This window comes from Besnoitia besnoiti, chromosome VII, assembly GCF_002563875.1.
Source record: "Besnoitia besnoiti strain Bb-Ger1 chromosome VII, whole genome shotgun sequence".
Taxonomy (NCBI): Eukaryota; Apicomplexa; class Conoidasida; order Eucoccidiorida; family Sarcocystidae; genus Besnoitia; species Besnoitia besnoiti.
In genome coordinates, this window is record NC_042362.1 from 1,892,780 (window position 1) to 1,911,838 (window position 19,059).

Below are 19,059 nucleotides of genomic sequence, written 5' to 3' on the forward strand. Positions count from 1 at the left end.
CGACAGTAGCCGGTACCGGGGGCGGCGAGCCACCAGGAGGAAGGCGAAGCGATTCAGAAGGTCACAGTGAGACGGTTCCTGCTTCGACAGAAACTCCGGTGAATCACAGAAAATGTGGGAGGTCGCGTGCAGCTGGGAAGCCGTTCTGAAACCGGAGTAAACATCTGCAGAGCTGTCGCGTTATGCGTGTAGACACCTGTGGCAACTAGAGTTCGGTTCGCAGATTTTAGTTCCAGTCCACAAGAATTCTTCGGTTCCTCGCCTGAAAAGCACCTCGGACGTGAAGGGCCGGTCTGAGGAAACAGTATCGTCGCAACGAAGAGATGGAGACCCAAGAAGACGCGGGCAGCGCCGGAGAGCGCATGCAGAGGAGAGCGACGGTAGGGGTAACGGAGGGACGGGGAGTCGCCCGCGGCGAAACGGGTGAAACCGAGTGAGTTTAAAGGGGAGAGGCGTTCTTTCGAAAACAGAGGAAAGCGCAGGCTTCAAATTCCTTGCTTCTCCGTGTCTGGATCGTGGGGTTTCTCGAGGACGCAGGAAGTGGCGCAGCGCCACCAGGTGCGACACACGCCTTCAAAAATGGCGATTCGAAGGGAATCGAATCAAGTACAGACGAAAATCACTGAAAGAACGGGAAAAATCGTGTCGCCAGAAGTTGCTTATTTGCTTTCACGGCAACGAATGAGGAGGCCAAGGTGTGTGTGGCGCGTCGAGAAGCTGAGAAGCGGCTGAGCCAAAAACATGCACAGAGAAAAGGCCGCCAGCGAGTGGGCGCCTCTCGCCACGCCGGAAGACAAGGTCGGCAAGAATGCACGCGGAGCGAAATCGACTCGCCTGCGTAGGGTTTCCTGGGCTTTGAAGGGTCGAGAAAGCTAATCCCAGGGTTTCTTCGGATATCTCAGACCAAAAAGCTGTCAATATTTCAAGACATGGCCTGCCGCTTGTGCGTCGTGTGACTGAGCGTGTCAACTGCGCTCGCCACGCAGCTACGATGCCTCAGACCCCGCACGCCCATGAGAAAAAAGTGCATGCAGAGATCCGCCTTGAAATAATCCGTGAGAGATGAAGAAGAAGACAAAGATCAAGCGAGTTCGCTTCCTCGCAGGAAGACTGCCTCTTGTCTTTCGAATGTTAGGGGAACACGGAGCGTTCAGTGTATACGAAGGCTTACATATGCGGAAGCGCTGCTGCACGTAAACTCTGCATGCTCTTCAGGAAGTCTACATGTAGGGGCCTACGCGATCGACGCATATGCAGTTGCCGGCGAATATCCGTATTTTTGCCTTTTCCTGAATCCAGTCTGTCTGCTTGGAGGTATCCGTTCGCGCTGCTTTTCTCCAGAGCCGAGAAAACTGCGGATATCCTTGAACTGTTTTTTTCGTCTTCCGCCGTCAAAGCTCGTCGCGATCCTGGCGCCAAGCGTCCTCAGAAGCTTCGGAACGAATTTCTCCGAAAAACAGGCGCTTAGTTCTTCTTCCACAGTCTAATCTGTCTCAGAAAGTATCTCTATCGTACCCATACATCCCCAGCTTTCTTCGCCGCTCGCGGAGAGTTTTACCCTTCTTCTCGCGTGCTTCCGCGCATCGCTCACTCGCAGACTTGTCCACGGTGCTTGCCTCCGCATTGTTTTCTGCCTTTCCTTCTCCTCTCTTCCTCTTTTCTGTCTCTCGCTCCTCTCACCTCGCTAATATGTTTCCTTCATTTCTTTTGTCTGTTTCCTTGTCTCGCCCCGGCATTTTGTATTGTGGTTTCCCAGTCTTCAAGTCTTCCCTGTGAACGGCCAAGCCAGTCTGCGTGGCTCGCTGTCTGCGACATTGAGCGTCTTCGTGTTGTTTTCCTTCCTCTTTCTACTCCGCCCACAGGTTGTCGGGGTTTCCCTCTCTCTTTCTTTATACCGTTCCATCGTCCTCCTTTTGGCCGCTTCTTCAGTCTTCCGCTCTGTTCTTCTCTTCTTTTCCGTCTTGCATCAGGTCTCCTCGTCGTCTGTCTGTTTCTGCCTCCTCCTTTCGTTCGTCTTCCGTGGAGGCTGTCGATAGTGCCTTTATCTCCCTCTGGTGTCTCTTCGTTTGGGAGTTTAGGGATTTTGCGGCCTCCGCGGCAAACGCTTGCGGCGGCGCGGGAGGTCTCTCTACGCGTAAGAGGCTCGCGCCTTCATCTGGGCTGGCACCGGCAGAGCTCTCTTGCCAAATTAGGCCTAGGAAGCGCACGCGCGCCCGTCTTCCTGTGGCACGGGTTTCCCCGGTTTTGTGCCTTGTTTTTAAAAAAATGCCGAAGCAGTCGACTATGGTCAACCGCCTCGATGCGGCGGACGTCACAGAGCTGCCCCCTGGCGTTCACAAGTAAGTTCGTGTGTCCTGGCTATCTCGGCGCGTGCGTCGTTTCCTGCTTCTCTGAAGTTCTGCGAGAGCTGTTGCTTTCTGACCGTCTAGAGCCTGTTCGCGTCTACTCTGGCTGGCTGCCTGTGTCACCTTGGTTTTCATCTCGTCGCCGCAGTCTATCATTTTCTTTTGCGTGTGTGGCGCAAATGTGGTTTCCCTCTGGCTGTGTGCTGAGTTTTTCCTCTCTTCGGGCGGACGTCTCTTTCCTCCTCGCTCTTGTACCACATTTTCTATCGCTGTACCCTGTCGCTGACTGGTGCCTGGATGGCTGTCTCCACCCTCACTGCTCGCTGGGCTCGTAGCTCTTATCGGTCGCATTGGCTGCTCTGAAAGCAGCTGAAGACGCTATTTGCGTGTATCTACCGCTGGCGAGACAGCGAGACATGCAAACATGCATGCATGTAGGTGGATACCTACGTGTGCGTACACGGATCAACATGTATGTAGCTCTCTGTCGGTGCTGGGTGTTTTTCCCTCTGGGGTGGGTTCGATACTGGAAGTGATGCCTGCGAGTCAGTCTCAAAGCTGCGGACGAATCTGCGTCGGTTTTCGCTGATGTGAAGGCGGCTCTGATGCGTTTCTCCTCTTTCCAGAGTCGAGTGGATGCCAGACACGCGCTTCCCTCTCTGCGGCACGTTTGTCTTCCACCTCGAGGACTACACGATCGGCTACATTATTCGCAAGTAAGGCCTCACAGACGTATCTCTTCTTGTACGCGGAGTGGCGGAGATGTAGACAGAAAGAGGCAGACGCCTGCAGATGTCATATGCGAGTCTGCGCACAGCCCAGAGGCCCTCCGCAGCTCCGATAGACGGCGTTGGAAAGGCGGAGAGGGGGGAGGGGGGACCTCTCTGCCGGCAGAGGTGCATGGGTGTTAGCTTGCCTGTGGCAGAGGCAGAGCAGACAAAGGCTGATGCGGTGCGTGTTTGCCTTGAGCAGCGATTTGCTGAGCGACCCGCGAGTCAAGTTCGTCGGCCTGCGACAGCCGCATCCCCTTGAGCCGAAGATCGAACTCCGCATTCAGACTGTCTCGGTGCGTCTCTTTTCCGAGGGCGGGCGGGATGCGCAGAGAGTGGCGTACATGTCCAGGCTCGAGAACGCGGAGCGCCTAGGCAGAGAAAATGCAGAAGTGGATACTGTCACGCGTGCATGAATGTATTGACGACGTGGATGCCCCTAAAGGCGAGCACATAGATCTACGTATGGCTTGTGTAAGTGTGGGTGGGTGAGGGTGTGTTAGTCTGCCGCGCATTTCGTGGTTGGTGTGTTTTTGATGTGTGCCGCAACGGGTCGGTTTTCTCTTTCTTCGGGTTGCAACCCCGGTTCAGAAGCGCCTGTCAAGCTTGGCTGCCTCCAGGGGTTCCCTTTCTCCGCGATTTCCTCAGTGTTTGTCTCTCGAGTCGGCGAGGGCGGCTCTGAGGCTCCCACTCGGGCGCTGGAGTCTCTTACGCTACAGCCTGTATGGCGAGAGATGCGGCGCCGTTTAGTTGGCGCGTGTCTGTTGCCGCCCTGCATGCCGTTTTTGTCAGTTTCGCGCTGTCTGCGTTTTTTTAGAGCAGCCCGTTCTCTTTGGTCCTGGAGAGTTTGCGGAAAAGAAAAGCCGCGTTGTCTCTGCTCAAGGCGAGATTCAAGGCGGCCGCTGGTGCAGCGCCTGTTGTACAGACGGCTGACGGAGTTCTGTTTCACGCGGACGACGCGGCCAAGAACCTCGACCCGATGGGCGTCTCCGCAGTGGGAACTAACGAGGGCGCAGTCACCGGCGCCGCGAGTGCAGGATTCTCTAGTCTTTTGAGATGAGGCTTCATTCTCAACTAGTCGATCAAACAGAAAATGGATAGAGGACGGTCCGCACGCGCAAGGCGCCGGCTCACGCACTGCATGCGCATATATATATATATGTGCACAAGTATTTGTACGATGAGGTACATACTCGTGTATGAGTGTGTTCGATGCACCTGGACCTGACAATACTTGGGGTCGTGGTAATTCGAGTGCGGCGGAGCGGACGCCGATTTCTTCGGAAGGGCGAGGTAGGACATGTAGAGGATGCCTGAGGGGATGTCCAGTATTTTCTAAACGCCGGTCGAAGGGCGTACTCTGGAGTGCAGATGCGTAACAGATTCATCCAACGACGCGCCTGTGCAGTCAAGTGAAGTAAGACTTCACGATCAGTTTCGTAGTGGTGTTTGGCGCATTGGCGGCAGAGCAACGTGTTTCGCTGCCCTCGTAGTTCAGCCCATGTCTGTTCCTCTTCAGCAGCAGTTTCGGCCGATCTCTGCTCGCTGTGTTTGCCTGGTATCTGCCTGGGCGCTTGGCAGGACCTGGTGCTGGGAGACGCTCATTCCGGGGCGCGTCTATACTGCTGAGTTCTCGAATGTGGAAAGAATACAAATGAGAGGCGAGCGACCGTAGCAGCTCGCTCGGATTCGGCTACCCGGTGATGCGTCATGCAACAGAACCGGGAAACCATAGGTTACATCTTTCTGAGGGGCGCGAGCGCTTACCCATGAGAGTCATTGCGGAAGGATTCAGTGCTGTGTCTCGAGTTCGTAGAGAAGTGGGAAGGAGAAGCATCAGGACAAAACTAGCGTGCGCACAACTGGCCGTGATGCACCATTACAATTTCATCGTTTTTAGAAGCATATCAGACGCCCCGCTCTTACGTCTACTGCGGCCTGGTGTGGGCTCAACGGCGGGGGCGTGGGCTTCCCTCACATGTCGGCATTTCAAAAGCAGTCTCCATTCCGTGCATTCCACAGCCGGGCAGGACAGAACTCCCTGCTCCCACGGAAACCTCTGGAAGACGCGAGCGTCATCGCCTCGCCTCCGACGAAGGCTTCGACGTGGCGACCATCCGCCACAGTCTTGCCTCCGTATGACAGGTAACCCCATGCGCAGAGTCAAACATGCATTCGGACGAATGCCCCTTCGACATCCGTATCTGCGTGCGTCTCGTGGGCACGCGCATGAAAAGAGATGCATGTATGCTCGCGCGCAGCATGTGTATCTATAACTAAGTAAAAGTATATACATGCAAGGGCATACAAATGAAGATACGCAGATCAACACAAGGCCTGTGTGATCGTTCTACGACCGTAGGGCACTCGCTGTGTGCAACTTCGCTCAACAAAAGGGTCAGCGGTTCAGGTAAAAAACAATACAGAATGCAATTACGTTGCCAGAGACGCAGACGACCCAGGCAATGCATCCCTACACATCCGCGCACTATTCCTCCATCATCGTCGCCCCCATAAAAAGTCAGGCATATACAACGTGTACAGACACACTGAAGGCTCCGGCGTCATATCTTGCAGTTCGGAAGCAACGAACAACATGCAGGCTCAAGTCCACCTTTCCACGTTCACGGTGGATGATGGCCCGCCACAGATCTTCGACTGCAAGGATTTCAGTCGCCCAGAGCCCGGATGCGGAGTGCAAACTATTCGTGGGGTACGTGTGGGTTTTCGGGCATACAGAAGGGAACAGACAACGTAGAACGGCGGTCTTGGTTACACGCCAGCCTTCACAAAATAAAGCCGCTCTGGCGTCGCCTGCGCAGTCACCGTCTGCCTATCCCAGCGAAACCCTAGCCCGCGTTCAAGTCTTCAAAAGGAATAAAATGCCGCAGGAAAAAACGAAACAGTTTTTCGAGAGACCGGGAAAAGCGAAGGGAGTCTCGACAGGCGGCTGCGTTAAAGCGCTGTTTACGGGAAAGAAGAAGGAAGAAAAGCGGCAGTCTCAGCACTCGCTTAAAATGCCCCCGGAAAAAGTGACGCACACAAGATGCCTCCGCTCAGCTGCTGATAAAAAATAACTTCCGCACGACACGCCTGTCGCGCGGAAGTATTTCGCTTGCGCTTGACCGCAGTCGCCTGTGTAACAAGTCTTGCGCGTTCGTGCCCTCGGTCCTGGCAACTTAGAGCGCGACCTCCTCCATCTTGTTTCTGTTCGTCGGTGTATTTTCTCGTAGCGAGTGAGCGGCAGTGAGCAGACACCGCCGCCGAAATCCGTGTTTCCACCTGTGAGAAGTCGCAGTACAGTTTCGACGAGGGTCGCATTCGATCTAGGCGATACGAAGGAAGGTATGAGTTCCTGTAACCCAGAAGAGACGCCTCCAGCCAGCTTGACGGAAGTCCGCGGCGTGCGCAGGCGCGCTGATTTCTTGTTTTCGGTTCGTGTGCAATTCCCCCACGGATAAATCGGAAACACTTCCTCGCCAAGCGCCGCTCGATACTGCGGCATCTGCCTGCGCTGCAGACATGAGCACGCGGCTGCAGCGAGTCAGCGATGCGTTTGAAAGCCGCTCGGCGGCGGCCTCTCGCGTGTCGACTCAGTTGAGACGACACTCTTCCTTGTTTATTCTAGCTGTCGTCGTCGTCCTCATCGTAGTCGTCGTCGTCGAGCTCCACGTCGTCGTCTAGTGTGCACACGAAGTCTTCCGCGCCGTAAGGCTTCATATATAAACTTCTTGGACGAGTCGGTCAGCGAACTCACCGAGGATGCTTCAGCGCCTGTTTCCACGACGGGCGGCCAGCGCTCGGCGCCCCTCAGGGGGTCTGGCTCGCCGTAGGCTGTGCCGGCGTAAGGCCCCACAGGGGTGAGGCGGCGGCTTTCGCCGATGCGCAGGCGCGAGCGGAACGTGAAGACAAAGAGGCTGCGTGTGTGGTTCACCCAGTACTGGATGCTGCGATTGTTGGCGACCGCGGGGAAGGCCGCGAGGACGGAGTCGAGGGTCTCGTTCAGCTCCGCCGTCAAGGACTTGAGGAAGCCCAGACGAAGATTCATCGGAGCTTTCTCGTTCGCGTCCAGAAAGGGCGTCCACTCTTGTTTCCACCTGAGGGCGAGACGATCAGTCAATACGCTCATCAGCTCCAACTTGGTCATCTCTGCGGTCGTAGGATTCGCCTTCGCTGCGTGGGGCCCCGGCTCCCCTTCTCCAGCCGCTGCGCGGAAGACTGGATGGATCGCGGAAAGCACCATGATCGCAAAGACTCCAGAATAAGAGACGGTCGTGAGAATGCGCCTCGAGGGGGGTCTCTTCATGGTGCCGGATAAGCTCGCGTGACCACACCTCGTCCCCCCCGACGGCGCCCTGGGGCTTCCACCGTGAGGCGCGCCCACGGGAAAAAGGAGGCCTTCCGCTGCCTCAGGAGTGTGCGCAGAAGCGGTGTAATTGTCCATCAAGCCTTCTACAACGTGTGTTTCCAAAGTACTGGTGGGAGGAATTATGTGCCTCGACGGCGGGTTTCGCAGTTTCACCTGCCGGCTCTGCCCGCGTACGGGCGCGCCCCGTGCGGCGAGACCCAAACTGCACACCCTCTATCTTTTCAAGCGGTTCATCTAACATTAAAGGATATATTTCCACGTCTCCGCCGTGGCGCTCGAAGAATTCAACCTCCTCGTGCGCGGCGGTCTGCGGATGTCAACAGACAGTCAAATCCAACGGGTGTAGGGGCGTACAGGGGTGCCGTCGATCACGCGTGCAAATCGAGGGCCGTGCCAGCCGCCACGGGGGATTAGGGTTTAGGGTTAGAGAACGGGGGAGGGAAAATAAAGACAGACGAGCCCATCCGCACTTATAGAGCGGACATTTGGAACGCTCCACGCTCGCCAGGACCGAAAGAGGCAAAGGTTCGACGATGGTGTCCAGTGCTGCGGTCAAAGAGGCAAACGAATGCAACAGAAACTGTTCACCAGAAGTCGCGTGCGTCCGTCCGCGTGAGGTGATGGGCGTCCGGGGCCCCGCTCCCTGACGCATATGAGGTTTTCTTCAGGGCGCATGGAAAAAATATGTACCTGGTGTATTTCTCTATGGTCAATTATCGTATAGGGGAAGCATGGGGAGAGTCGCCATCCGCAGCGGTCAAGTAGTATGGTTTACGGCGAGGAAGTCGCAGCCGCACCATCAGCGCATCTTATCGGGGGCGATACAAAGAGGGGATGTCAGAGGCTGCGCACCTACCAGCATGCATCGCATGTTTTCGGCATGTACCAAGGCCGACTTGACGTAGATGCACATGATTTGTCTCGCCTGTTGAACGCTGCGACTTCTTTTCTTTCCAGCGTGTGCAACATCGAAAAAGGATGAATGCGACAATCGTATGTTTCAGGGCGAAACCTCCACTTTCACGGGGCCGGTCCCGCTTATCTTGCGGTGTAGAAGTTGTTCTTTAAAGCTGTGCCGACTGAGCCGCCTTTGCACACCAGGAGCCCTTCTTGCGGACAGGATTGCGAAGAAACGCCACTAGCTGAAGGAGGACCTTCTCCCGCGGTGTGTTTTCTTTTGGGAAGAGAGCTCGCCTAAAACGCCACCAAAATCGAGGGGTGCAAACAAGTGAAACGCACATGGTGGAAACAGGAAACCGACTGTATGTTCCAAACGGCAGCCCTTCGTGGGCTCTGGAAGCCCGGTGGGCTTGCCGACGCTGGCCGTCGAATTGGCAGTAGGAGGAGTCATGTCTGTGGCAGCCGCGAGCGCCACTAACTGGAGGAGAGCATGTTCATGCCCTTAGAAGGGTGCTAAGAAGCTCGCGGGAGTCGCTTGACGAATGATTAGATGGTCACCGGTTCTGCTGGAACGTTCCCCTCCCTGTTCTTGCTGCACGTCTCCCCAAGGGGATTGGTGCTCAGTAGACCCCGTGCTAGCTTTTGCGTAGACAGCACAGAAAACGCAGAGTACAAGCAACCCATACCGCCTTGGTATAATTTGGTCTGCACACTGGCCGCTCATGTACGACATTAAAGGCGAGTGCGATCCGCCGATTCGCTTAAAGGCTCCACCCTCAGATGTTCTTCAGCGGTGAATGTGTAGTTTGCATACCAGTTAAACGAAAGAACTCCGACCGACCGGCTAATGGGGGGTCAACCACCATAACTGTGCAAGAATGCTTACAGACTGCCAAGTACCGCGGCTAAATCAGCCGCCGCGGGGATATGTCGTGACTGTTGAGGCTGCAAGAGACAATTATGTTGCCGCCACGGTGATTCCAGGTCACACGTTGCCACCCCTTGCAATAGCTGTAGGGAACACCTGCCAAATACATGCAGCAGATCTTCGAGGCGGGGACTCTCGCTTCTCGCTTCGCATTCTGGGATAGTTGTTGCCCCGCAAAGAGCCTGCCGGGCGCGATACATTGACTTGTCATCGATGCTGGTGTTCTATAGCTTGGCTATAAGGTATCTGTTTATTGTAGGTTCCTCGGTACGAGAGCATCACTCTGGCTCTCGATAGTGCAACTTTGATTCTGCTTGCCTAGCCAATGGTGTACCATTTGGCGACCCGACAGTGGCGCAGCCAGTCAGAACAGAATTGGGGGGAGTTTGGATGGCTAAAGGAGCAAAGTACTTTAGAGTTGAAAGCATACACGACCCCCGTACTGGTTAAAACGGCTTCGAAACAAGTGGCAGGCGATCCACACGCACGTTCGCAAAGCTTTCCTCCAACGGGACTCCAGTGATGGGGTCTCGGGTCATCGAATCCGCCGTGCGTTGGCAAAAATTCAGAACAAATCCGTATATAGCTGGCAGCGCTGGGACGCAGTCTTCTCCTTCGAAACAATTTTTCCTCTCGATGCAAGCGCGCCAGAGTCCAAAATTTGCTGCCGCGTAAGCTGCGGGAAAGAGCCAACCGCTGTACGCGAATTCGGACATTGCAGTATCGACAGCCTGAGCCAGATAAGAGGTTTGATTCACAAGGTGAAACCAAGGCTGGAAGAATAGCTCGTTGAACCACCGCCGCCCCACGTCGTACTTCTTGAGGAAACACGTGGTCACATCGTCAATCGTCAAGGGCCGGAGGCGGTTGCCGTCAGGAGAATTCGGGTCATCCCACACGTCATCGCATTTCTGCTTATATTCCTCAATGTAGTCGCGGGTGCGATTTTTATAGAAGCTTACACACCTGTCAAATTCGTCCTCTATTTCCACCGGCACTATCGGCAGCTCTCCAGCATCGCCGAGGTCTGGCACAGGATAACCGTCGACCAGGTCTTCGTCAAAAAAGATATCCCCTTTGAACTCAAAAGATGCACCAGATGACGGTTCAACCTCAAGCACAGTGCGATTACAATATTCATTGTAGATAACGTCGTCAGCCATGTTGATGGCCCGGCCGAGTTTATCAGCCTCGGGGAAATAGTCCTTGAAAACACGTTTCCAATCGAAAGCTGGCACCTGGTCGGGGCGGAGGGTGAGCCATTCGGGAAGAGGGAAAAACTTAAATATCAACTGCGTTATTGTTGGGAATAGGTAATCTTCATCACTTTCTCTCTCGTCACCTGCGTGCGGTCCCTCCAGGTCCTCGGCAGGCGGATGGATCCCAACGTCGAAAGGATTCGCGGGGAAGCCGTCATCAGATGTTCCGTCATCCCATCCCTCTTCATCATCCTCTTCACCATCACCCAGCATCGCTCGAACTCTGAGGTCAGATATCTGGAGGCTGTTGAGCTCTGCATTGCCCGCACCTTCTTGCGATGTATCGCCGCTACGGGTGTCGAGGTCTTTTCCGTCGCCGCCCCCTTCGTGGTGCTCCCCGCCCTGTGCGTTTCCAGCGGCCCCATCCCTATAGAGAACTTTGCTGTCCCCGAGGTCGTCTTCGTCAGGCAATTGCTCGCCAGTTACTGCTTGGTGGTTCATGTAACTTGCAGCATCTGGGAACCCGTCGTCGTCTTGCACGGCGTCACTAGGTTTACCGCTCAACGGTTTTCCGAAGGGCTGATAGCCACTCACATCGTCAATCTTCAGGCTATGTCCTTCTCCCGGCTCGTCGTGAGTTTGGTCGGTTACCCTGAAGACCGCCGAGGTTCTGTGTCCAGTCGCCCTTTCGTCCACCACGCTTATTTTGGGCTCAGGGGAAGTTACGTCCGCGGACTCTGGGGGCCGTTCAGGTCTCGGGACTGCTACTGTGAGCGCGTCGTCATGAGTTTGACTCCTCGCGAGTTTCTGAACTTTATCCCCTCGAGAGTAATTACCGCCCTCCATAAGAGGTTCTGGGGCCCTCTGCAGATGAACAGGATGGCTGTCTGACATGACATACGATGATGCCACTGCAGCTTCTCGGGCCATCTGCGGGCGACCCTGAGATCCTACGGAAACCGGCTCCTGCCCCGAATGAGAGACCAGCATCAGTAAGGGATTGATGTATCTCTCAGTTTGCAGATTTTTAGGCGAGTGCACACTCATTATGTTCGGCGGTAGAGAAACCTCAGGAGCCTCGGGTGAAGGGGGGACCAATGGTGAATAGGTCTCTTGGGAAACGTAGGGGATGTTGAGGCGGTGGATGTGCTGAGGTTTTGAAAAGATCGCAGACTGCAGCAACTGGCCAGGCCACTGATTCTCCTGAAATGACGACTGCAGAAGAGGAGAGAAATCAAGGGGCGTTTCAGTCCGTGCTGCATACGCGCTCCCGTTGAAGAGATAAATCCGACTCAGTAGATTACTTCGGATACTCGCGAGTACCTGAGCCGGAATACCACCAAGGGTCGGAACATGCGCCACGCTGTAGTCTGTCGCGGACTCCTGGTGGCCTTTGTCAATCCAGTTGCGGCCCCCCACAAAAGCGAGAGCCTGGTCAATGATTTTCGCAGGCATTCCCGAAGACAGCACACCTGCAACCGCCTTAACTAGGTGCAACCGCGACTGTCCCGGAACTGCCGAGGGCTGCTCCATGGCAGGATCATGGTAGTCTGGGAAAGGTACTAGTTGAGTAGCTGTCAACAAAAGGTCATTCAAGACCGACGTCTCGTTCTGCATTTGGACAGCAGGCTGATTTGGCCCCATTATAGGTCGAAATCGAGGCGGCAGCTTGCTCATAATGGTCGACACAAGCGTATGTGTCGATGGTACAACCGCGTGGGGACTACGATTGGAAGGCGGGGTCTCTTCCATTTCTGTGGAAAGACCGGTGGACGAGACCACGCCGGAAAACGACGATATAGTCTGATCGATACCGCCTCGTGTTATATTGCCTGAAGCAGGTACACCTGGACTCATAACGCTTCCAAGTACCCCTGCAACTCTGTGCAGCAGAGGCTGCAGAAGATTCGCTCGTTGATGAGATGCGAACGGGTCGTTCCGCGCATCTGAGAAGACGCTCTGCCCGTCACGGGGAGGGACTTGAATAGCATGGAGGCTTTCGTGCCGGATGGGGCCACTTGGTGGCTCAACCTGCCACAGCGCCGGAGGCACGGCTGATATGCGGTTAGGCAGTGGTGCTCCCAGAGACAGAACTTGCTCTGGTGATGTGGGAAGCGCACTGTCCGTCTGCGCGAGCTCCATCGATACCAGTGTTTCCTCCTGGAGTCCACTGTTCCCACCAAAGGGTATTGGCGACGGCTCCTCGAAAGAATGAACTTGGAGGTAGGGCCCAACGTCTCGTGGCAAGGCACCGTTTGTGAGTACAATACCGTCTCTGAGCTCCTTTGGTATGAGGACTCCTCCATAACAGACACGGACGCTCGACATCAACAGTATAGTGGTAGCCACAGCTTTGATGCTCCATCTGGAATCGAAAAAGCTGTGGAGTAGGCGATCTTGTACAAAAGCTCCCCTAAGCATTGTGTGCGATGCGGCTTTCTACTGTTAACACTCGGAAAACAAAATACCACAAAACCAGTCCATGTAGAGCGGGCGTTCGGAATTCTTGCCATTACTGATAAAAAAAATAGTGGAAGCTCTGATAGCCGCTAAAGGCGGCGTAGTCGAGACAGCTCGAATGCTACGAACTAATGTGTCTATGAGAAAGAGGCGTGGGGGGGGAGGCGGGCGTCCCGCTCAGGGGAACGATCTGCAATGCCTGCCGAGTTCAAGAGTTGCTGATTTGATTCCTGCATCTGCTGGTTCGCAAGCACTCAGCGCTCGTCGGCAACTAAGAAATCAAACCAGTATCTGCCCGTAAGGAGCAGAGTTTGGTCAAACTGGCTGACGGGCTTGCGGAAGCGCTATACAGACGCTAGTAGCATCTCCCCCACTTACGACTAGCTTCTCAGCCCTCGGAAGGAACAACCGCTAGAGCACAACTCTCGTCAACGTCGCACGCAACAGTGCCACGCAACGCGGCTCATGGAGTCTTTCGAACCATTGGCTCGCTGACACGATGATGCAAGCCTATCTCAGAGACAGGTGCTACCTCGATGTCGCCAGCACAGGCTGAACAGAACTGAACACAGCTACACTTTCCGGGTGGCGGTGCGCCTTCTTCAGAGCAAGGATGACAGTAGCCACCATTCCCCATGACGATTTCACTTGCGCTGCTCTGAAGAGCAACGCAAGGAAATTGTCGGGCGCCGCTGCTCCGCGGCAAGGGGCACAGACTCATCATCGAAGGCATTCACATATTTCCTTTCCTCACACCCCGCCACGACCGGGGGGCGGCCACCCGTATTCTCCTCAGTACGCGGCACCTGACCGAATATGAGAGAATCCGTGTTCCTGTTCCACCAAGACCCCTGCATCAGGAAACCAACCTCCGACAGGCACAGGCCCTCGTACTTCACCGCTAAGGGGGTACCGCGAAGCAGCAGGAAAGCATACTCACGACCCTGGGTTCAGAATGCACGTGTGCTCGTCAGAACAAACAGATCGTTGAAAACCGACATGCGACTGTAGAGTTTTAAATCGAACAAGGACTTCCGTCAACCTCTGTCAATCATATAACCGTGGCGTGGGGATATACACACACGTGCAGGACGTGCGCAGACTTCCGCCGACGGGGACCGAAGCACTGTAGGTGGAACTGGCGGATTATGTGCAACGCCCTGCTAAAGTTAATGACATGAGGAATACGAGGCATCTGGAGGACCTGTCGGTGCACGGCAGTATCCAGGCGCACTCCTTCGACTCATTCCTCCCTACAAGTCCACCATTTCGAGAAGAGACAACAGACGTCTTTCCTCTCCCGTTCTTCTATATCACACAGATATTCGATGCGTTGGACACTTACCTGAGGAACCCAAAATCAACGCACCATACAAGAAGAGAATACACTCAACCGCCCTATGCCAGGCATAAGAGGCGCCGGCCCCGCCAGTGTTCGCGGCACTGCACACCGCAGTACCTTGCATTGTAAACACGCAGCTTGCTAGATCACCACATTGATCCCGCTCTGTTTTACCTGCTGAAAAATGGAGCTTTTCGCGGCTCAACGCTGAGCAACCCACTAAGTGCGATGCAGTCTACCCAATCATTAATAGGGAACGTCATTCCACCGCACCCACACATGACGCAATCGTTTCTACTCTCACTCGCCCAAAGACCACTGCGCTCTTGACGTTGAAGTGACACTTCTAAAAATGCCCTTCGTTCAAAAGCCTCGCGCCGAAACTGCCGCGCATAGTGAACACCACGGCGAGAGATAGTTTGAAATTGCATGCCATGGTGCCCGGAGGAGCGTGCGAGTAAACAATGGCCGAGGCGGGGGGGGGGGGGGGGGGGGGGGGGTGGCAGAAGCAGGTGAACCCATGAAAAGCCATTTCGTCCATCTCTCTGGCATTCCTGGCGTCTCCTAGGCTTTGTTAGACTCCCTGACCGTTCTGTTTTCGTGGCCGACCGGCTTGCTCGCACGACATAGCACCGAGGCTCCGGGTGTTTGAAGAACACGTGCTTGCACTCACGAGCGTGTGTTTCCAGAGCTCGAACGCCCTCGCCATCGTCGTTTCTCCTGTATCTCAATTCTTAGGCCAGGCTAATGGCTGCCTCTGTGTTTCATATCAGCTTGCGGTTACCGCAGCAAGCCTTCCGCACCAGCGGGCGCTGCCAGCGCCAACTCGCTTGCAGTCTTGACTCCCGTGTCTGGCTCGCGGGGCGACGGCAAGAGGCCCGTGGCTGCAGTTCTTGAAACGGGATGCAGCGCTTCTCAGAACAGTTTCACAGTTGGCGCGGTTGGCTTGCCTCTTCAGCTCCCGACCACAGGCTTTGCAGACATAGAGACATCTCGCAGGCCTTCAACCGTTGTTTACTCCGCCGAGGGAAGCGAAAGCAATGTGCCGCGGGCGCCAATACAGCTCGGCTGTACCGTATAGCCACACGTAACGCGATGGACTGAACGCACGCGCATTTTGGAAGCCCGTGAAATTTCCCCGATGAAATCGCCAGCGATCTGTTCGTTTTGCTCTTGCATCTTTATGGCATGAAAGGGGCGCTATTCAACACGAGTTCGCACGAGACGGCAATGGAGCCGCCGTTGCGGCCCCGACCTCACTCCTCGCCCCCCTCTCTCAACGTGGCACCTGATCGCCATGAATTACCAGTTCGCATTTCGTGGAGCGTGGCTTCTTATCGAGACAGTGAACTCGAAAGCACACTTCTGAGTGCATTTCATCAGGCGCATTTCCCCGATTGTCTTCTTCCAGTCGTCTTGTGGCAAGGCGAACTCCAGGCTCCGTGCTGCATGTGCCGAGGGGTGGACAAATCAGAAGCCGGCACAAGGAGTGAAAGTGAACCGAAGCGGAAGACAGACCAACCCGTGCAGAGAGGGAGTTATGATGCAGGCAGCGAAACACGAAAGGGGGGCGGCGACCCATGCCCTGACTGTCCCTGCTGGTGCCACAATACTGGGCGGTGGACGGAGCAGGGGTCGACGCAAATTGAGTCCTTGCTCACTCCCCTCAAGCGTCCTTCTTTCCATCCGGGAGCCATCGGATCGGAACAACTCAGCAGCAGTCAGCGTGAACACAGCTGCTGCCAACATAGTCCCACTTCGCCACGCCATCCGCCGACCCATGGGAATCAGACGGGTACGCCCGTTGAAGTCAAGGCTGTGACGCGTGACTCTTCAGGTGTGCCTCTGCCTTCTGCGCCTGCGGCAGGGCCAGAAAACTACGGCACCCCCACGTCTGAGGGGATCGCGCTGAACGACGAATCGTTCGACCTGTGGAAACTCGCCCAGTTCATTCTGACTCGACAGCACTGCGAGATCAGGTGTCATTCAGACAAGCACGGATCCTCGAGCAGCGGCGGCACGGTGCGGTGGAGTAATACGAATGCCTTGCGGGAGAGAGGCTGCGGACGCGAGGAAACCCTTCAGACCGAGAGGCGCGATGGAGGCGAAGAAACCATGACCAGACGCGAGTCTGGAGTTCTCTCGTTTAGCCTGGAAAGGGCGCCGCTGACGGAAGTTGTCGGCCTTCTTCCCCGTTGGCTCCAGCACTGCTTTGCGAAACCGCGTTCGCTCTTTCTGGAGCAGGAAGAGGCGCGAACCCCTCAAGACGAGGCAGACAGACCAGAGGGAGACCGCGAGCGCGTGCCCCTGCGCAGCTTCCTTCTTTCTGTCTCTCTCCCGTCCCTTCCGGATGGCGTCCAGACCCAGCGCCTCTGCTCTGCGTTGGCAAGCGAAGAAGGACAACCTGGAGAGCGATGCGCGCCGCTTTCGGAACGCCCGGCGATCGCACAGACATCTCTGGCTGGCCCTTTGCGTATACCCGTTCTCCAACTCCTTTCGCGCAGGAGGAACTGTACATCCACTGGTTCTTCTGTTAATTTGACTGCCCGACGCACTTCTTCATGTGCTCCCAGCGCCGCTCCACCTCCGCCTCCGCCTGCGGCGGCGCTTCAGTTGCGCCCGAGCCCGCCGGCGCCGTGGACTTCCTCCCCGCGTTCTTCGCTAGCGAGTGGATCGGCCGCGGCAGCGCGGAAAGGCAGCACGGAGGAAGAGCGACCTGAGCCAGGGAGACCCGAAGACGGCGGAAGCCGAGGCGTTTGGGGAGAGGAAGACGATGCAGAAGGCCAACGGGAAGTGATGTGCATCGCCTTCATGGACTGGAGAGAAAGCCGCGGCCCCTGCTTTGCGCGCGCCATCTGCGAGGCTCTGCTTCCCGTGTCGCCGAGTCGAGCGGCGGCGGCCGATACTCCTCCAGGAGAAGAGCGACTCGAGTTCCTTCTTCAGACGGACTCGCACATGCGCTTCGCCCCCCACTTCGACTGTTTTCTGTTGAACCAACTGAAGCTGGCTGCAGCGCTCGCCAGGGAGACGCCCCAGCGGCCTGCCGCAACCAGCGGTCCGTCGTGCGCCTGTGCGGCTGCTCAGCGTCTCCAAGTGCCAGTCTGGAGCTCCGCGTTGCTGACGGAGAAGGTGCTGCTGACGGGATATCCGCCGGCGTATGACGAGGGCCTGCCGTTCTTTGCCTACCCGCGGTTCGCCCGCGACGGCGGCGGCGCCGCGCCGGGGCTCGCGCAGCCAAACATGTTCGCGCTCCCAAAGACGCAATACCCAGGAGTTCTTTTGTGTGCCGACCACTTCGACGCGAGGGATTTGCTTCGCACGAAGGGCCGGCTCCTCCGCCCGCCGGAGGGGACCTGCTTCGCGTCCGGCTCCCCTCGAGCCTCAGAGAAGGCGAAGGGGGACGCCGACTCAGGAGAAGAGTCTCGTGAGTCTTCTGTAGCCATTTGCGCAGCGCAGCCCTGCCCGTCATCCCCTTCACGCGGGCGCGGATCCTCTCCGCACTCGCGATCGCCGCCGTCTTCTGCCGAGTCCTACGCGGCTCCGCCCGCCGACGTGACCGACGCCTCGTTCCCGCCCGTCGCCTTCGCGAAGCCGGACTCGCCCTGCCCACTCTCGCCTGCACCTCGTGACGCCGGCAGAGGTCTCACGGAGCGTCTCCTTCCCATGCAGCAGACGACTTGCACATGCAGGTGCCTACACTGCTGGGGAGGTGGCGGGTCACGCGGCGGGCGGGACAGCGCGGACAGACGAATGACCAATGCACCGAGCATCTGTGTGGGCGACGAGGGTAGGGGAGACAGTTCGCCGCACATCGCGTCAGGGCCTTCTGTCCGCTGCGAAAGACGCACGGGACCTGCGGTCTCCGTCGCGCCCGTTTCAGCGTCCACGTCGCCGTCGCCATCTCGCGCTTGCCGTCTTGCCTCTGCGGGCACGCGCTCAGCCGCAAGCCCCGCTCCACCGTCCACGCAGGCATCGGCGCCGTGCGCGGCTTCATCGAGTTGCGCGGCGAACTCCTTCGCGCCTCTGGAGTCACGTTTCTGGGCCGCGGGCTTCTCCTTTGGCCCCGCCCGCGTGAGCCGCGACGTCGGCTATGACCCCCAGCTGCAGTTTGTGTTTTTTGGAGAGGAACAAACCATGGGGATGCGGCTCTTCACGCACGGCTGGCGGCTCTTTTCGCCTCGGTTTTCCGCGCTCTTCCACCTGTGGACGCGGGCTCACCGGCCCTTCTTCAAAACCGACCTCAGGCGGCTTTTCGCAACCGCAGAGCAGCGGCAGACTTCGCGCTGCGATGACGCATCGTCCTCCTCCGTTGCGCCTCCTGCCCTGCCAGCGAGTTCCTTTGCCCGGCTGGTCGCTGCCGGCGAAGCCCGCGTCGACCGCGTCCTCGCCGCCTCGTCGGGCTCTGAGGCGCACCTGCGCGCTCTTGGCTTGGGGACGGCGAGGGCGCCCGAAGAGTACTGGACCCACATCGGCGTCGACCCGCGAACTCGAGCCATCTCGGGGGAAGCGCGAGACGGCGGGCACCACAGAGATCTCTTCTTAACCAGCAGCAAAGAGCAGCAGCAGCAGGAGGACGGCGTGCAGCTGCTTCACGCTCTGCTCACGCAGCAGGGCCCGAGCTGGCAACCGCGTGCGCCCGGCGAACATGCGAAGCAGAAGGCACACGTCAGACCGAGCGACGCTGCCGCGTGATGGTGGGCTCATCAATGACGCCTGAAAGTGCACGAAGCGAGGAGGCCGGGCGAT

The 19,059-nt window shown here is 56.9% G+C and overlaps 4 protein-coding genes across 4 annotated transcripts; 2 read left to right on the top strand and 2 right to left on the bottom strand.

Moving 5' to 3' along the window:
• Positions 1-2,265: 2,265 nt before the first annotated feature.
• Positions 2,266-4,175, top strand: BESB_078720 (DNA-directed RNA polymerase II RPB11A; the record flags this gene model as incomplete). Its single annotated transcript, XM_029366234.1, has 4 exons — positions 2,266-2,339; positions 2,972-3,061; positions 3,318-3,411; positions 3,933-4,175. The coding sequence occupies 4 exons, from the start codon at positions 2,266-2,268 to the stop codon at positions 4,173-4,175; spliced, it is 501 nt and encodes a 166-aa protein (XP_029217665.1).
• Positions 4,176-5,887: 1,712 nt separating this feature from the next.
• Positions 5,888-7,559, bottom strand: BESB_078730 (uncharacterized protein; the record flags this gene model as incomplete). The annotated part of the gene is made up of 2 exons (XM_029366235.1): positions 5,888-5,944; positions 6,873-7,559. The coding sequence occupies 2 exons, from the start codon at positions 7,557-7,559 to the stop codon at positions 5,888-5,890; spliced, it is 744 nt and encodes a 247-aa protein (XP_029217666.1).
• A 2,199-nt stretch (positions 7,560-9,758) lies between these two features.
• BESB_078740 (uncharacterized protein) lies at positions 9,759-12,932 on the bottom strand (the record flags this gene model as incomplete). Its single annotated transcript, XM_029366236.1, has 1 exon — positions 9,759-12,932. One exon carries the CDS (start codon positions 12,930-12,932, stop codon positions 9,759-9,761), a length of 3,174 nt encoding a protein of 1,057 aa, XP_029217667.1.
• Positions 12,933-15,501: 2,569 nt separating this feature from the next.
• Positions 15,502-19,005, top strand: BESB_078750 (uncharacterized protein; the record flags this gene model as incomplete). The annotated part of the gene is made up of 1 exon (XM_029366237.1): positions 15,502-19,005. The coding sequence occupies one exon, from the start codon at positions 15,502-15,504 to the stop codon at positions 19,003-19,005; it is 3,504 nt and encodes a 1,167-aa protein (XP_029217668.1).
• Positions 19,006-19,059: the final 54 nt, after the last annotated feature.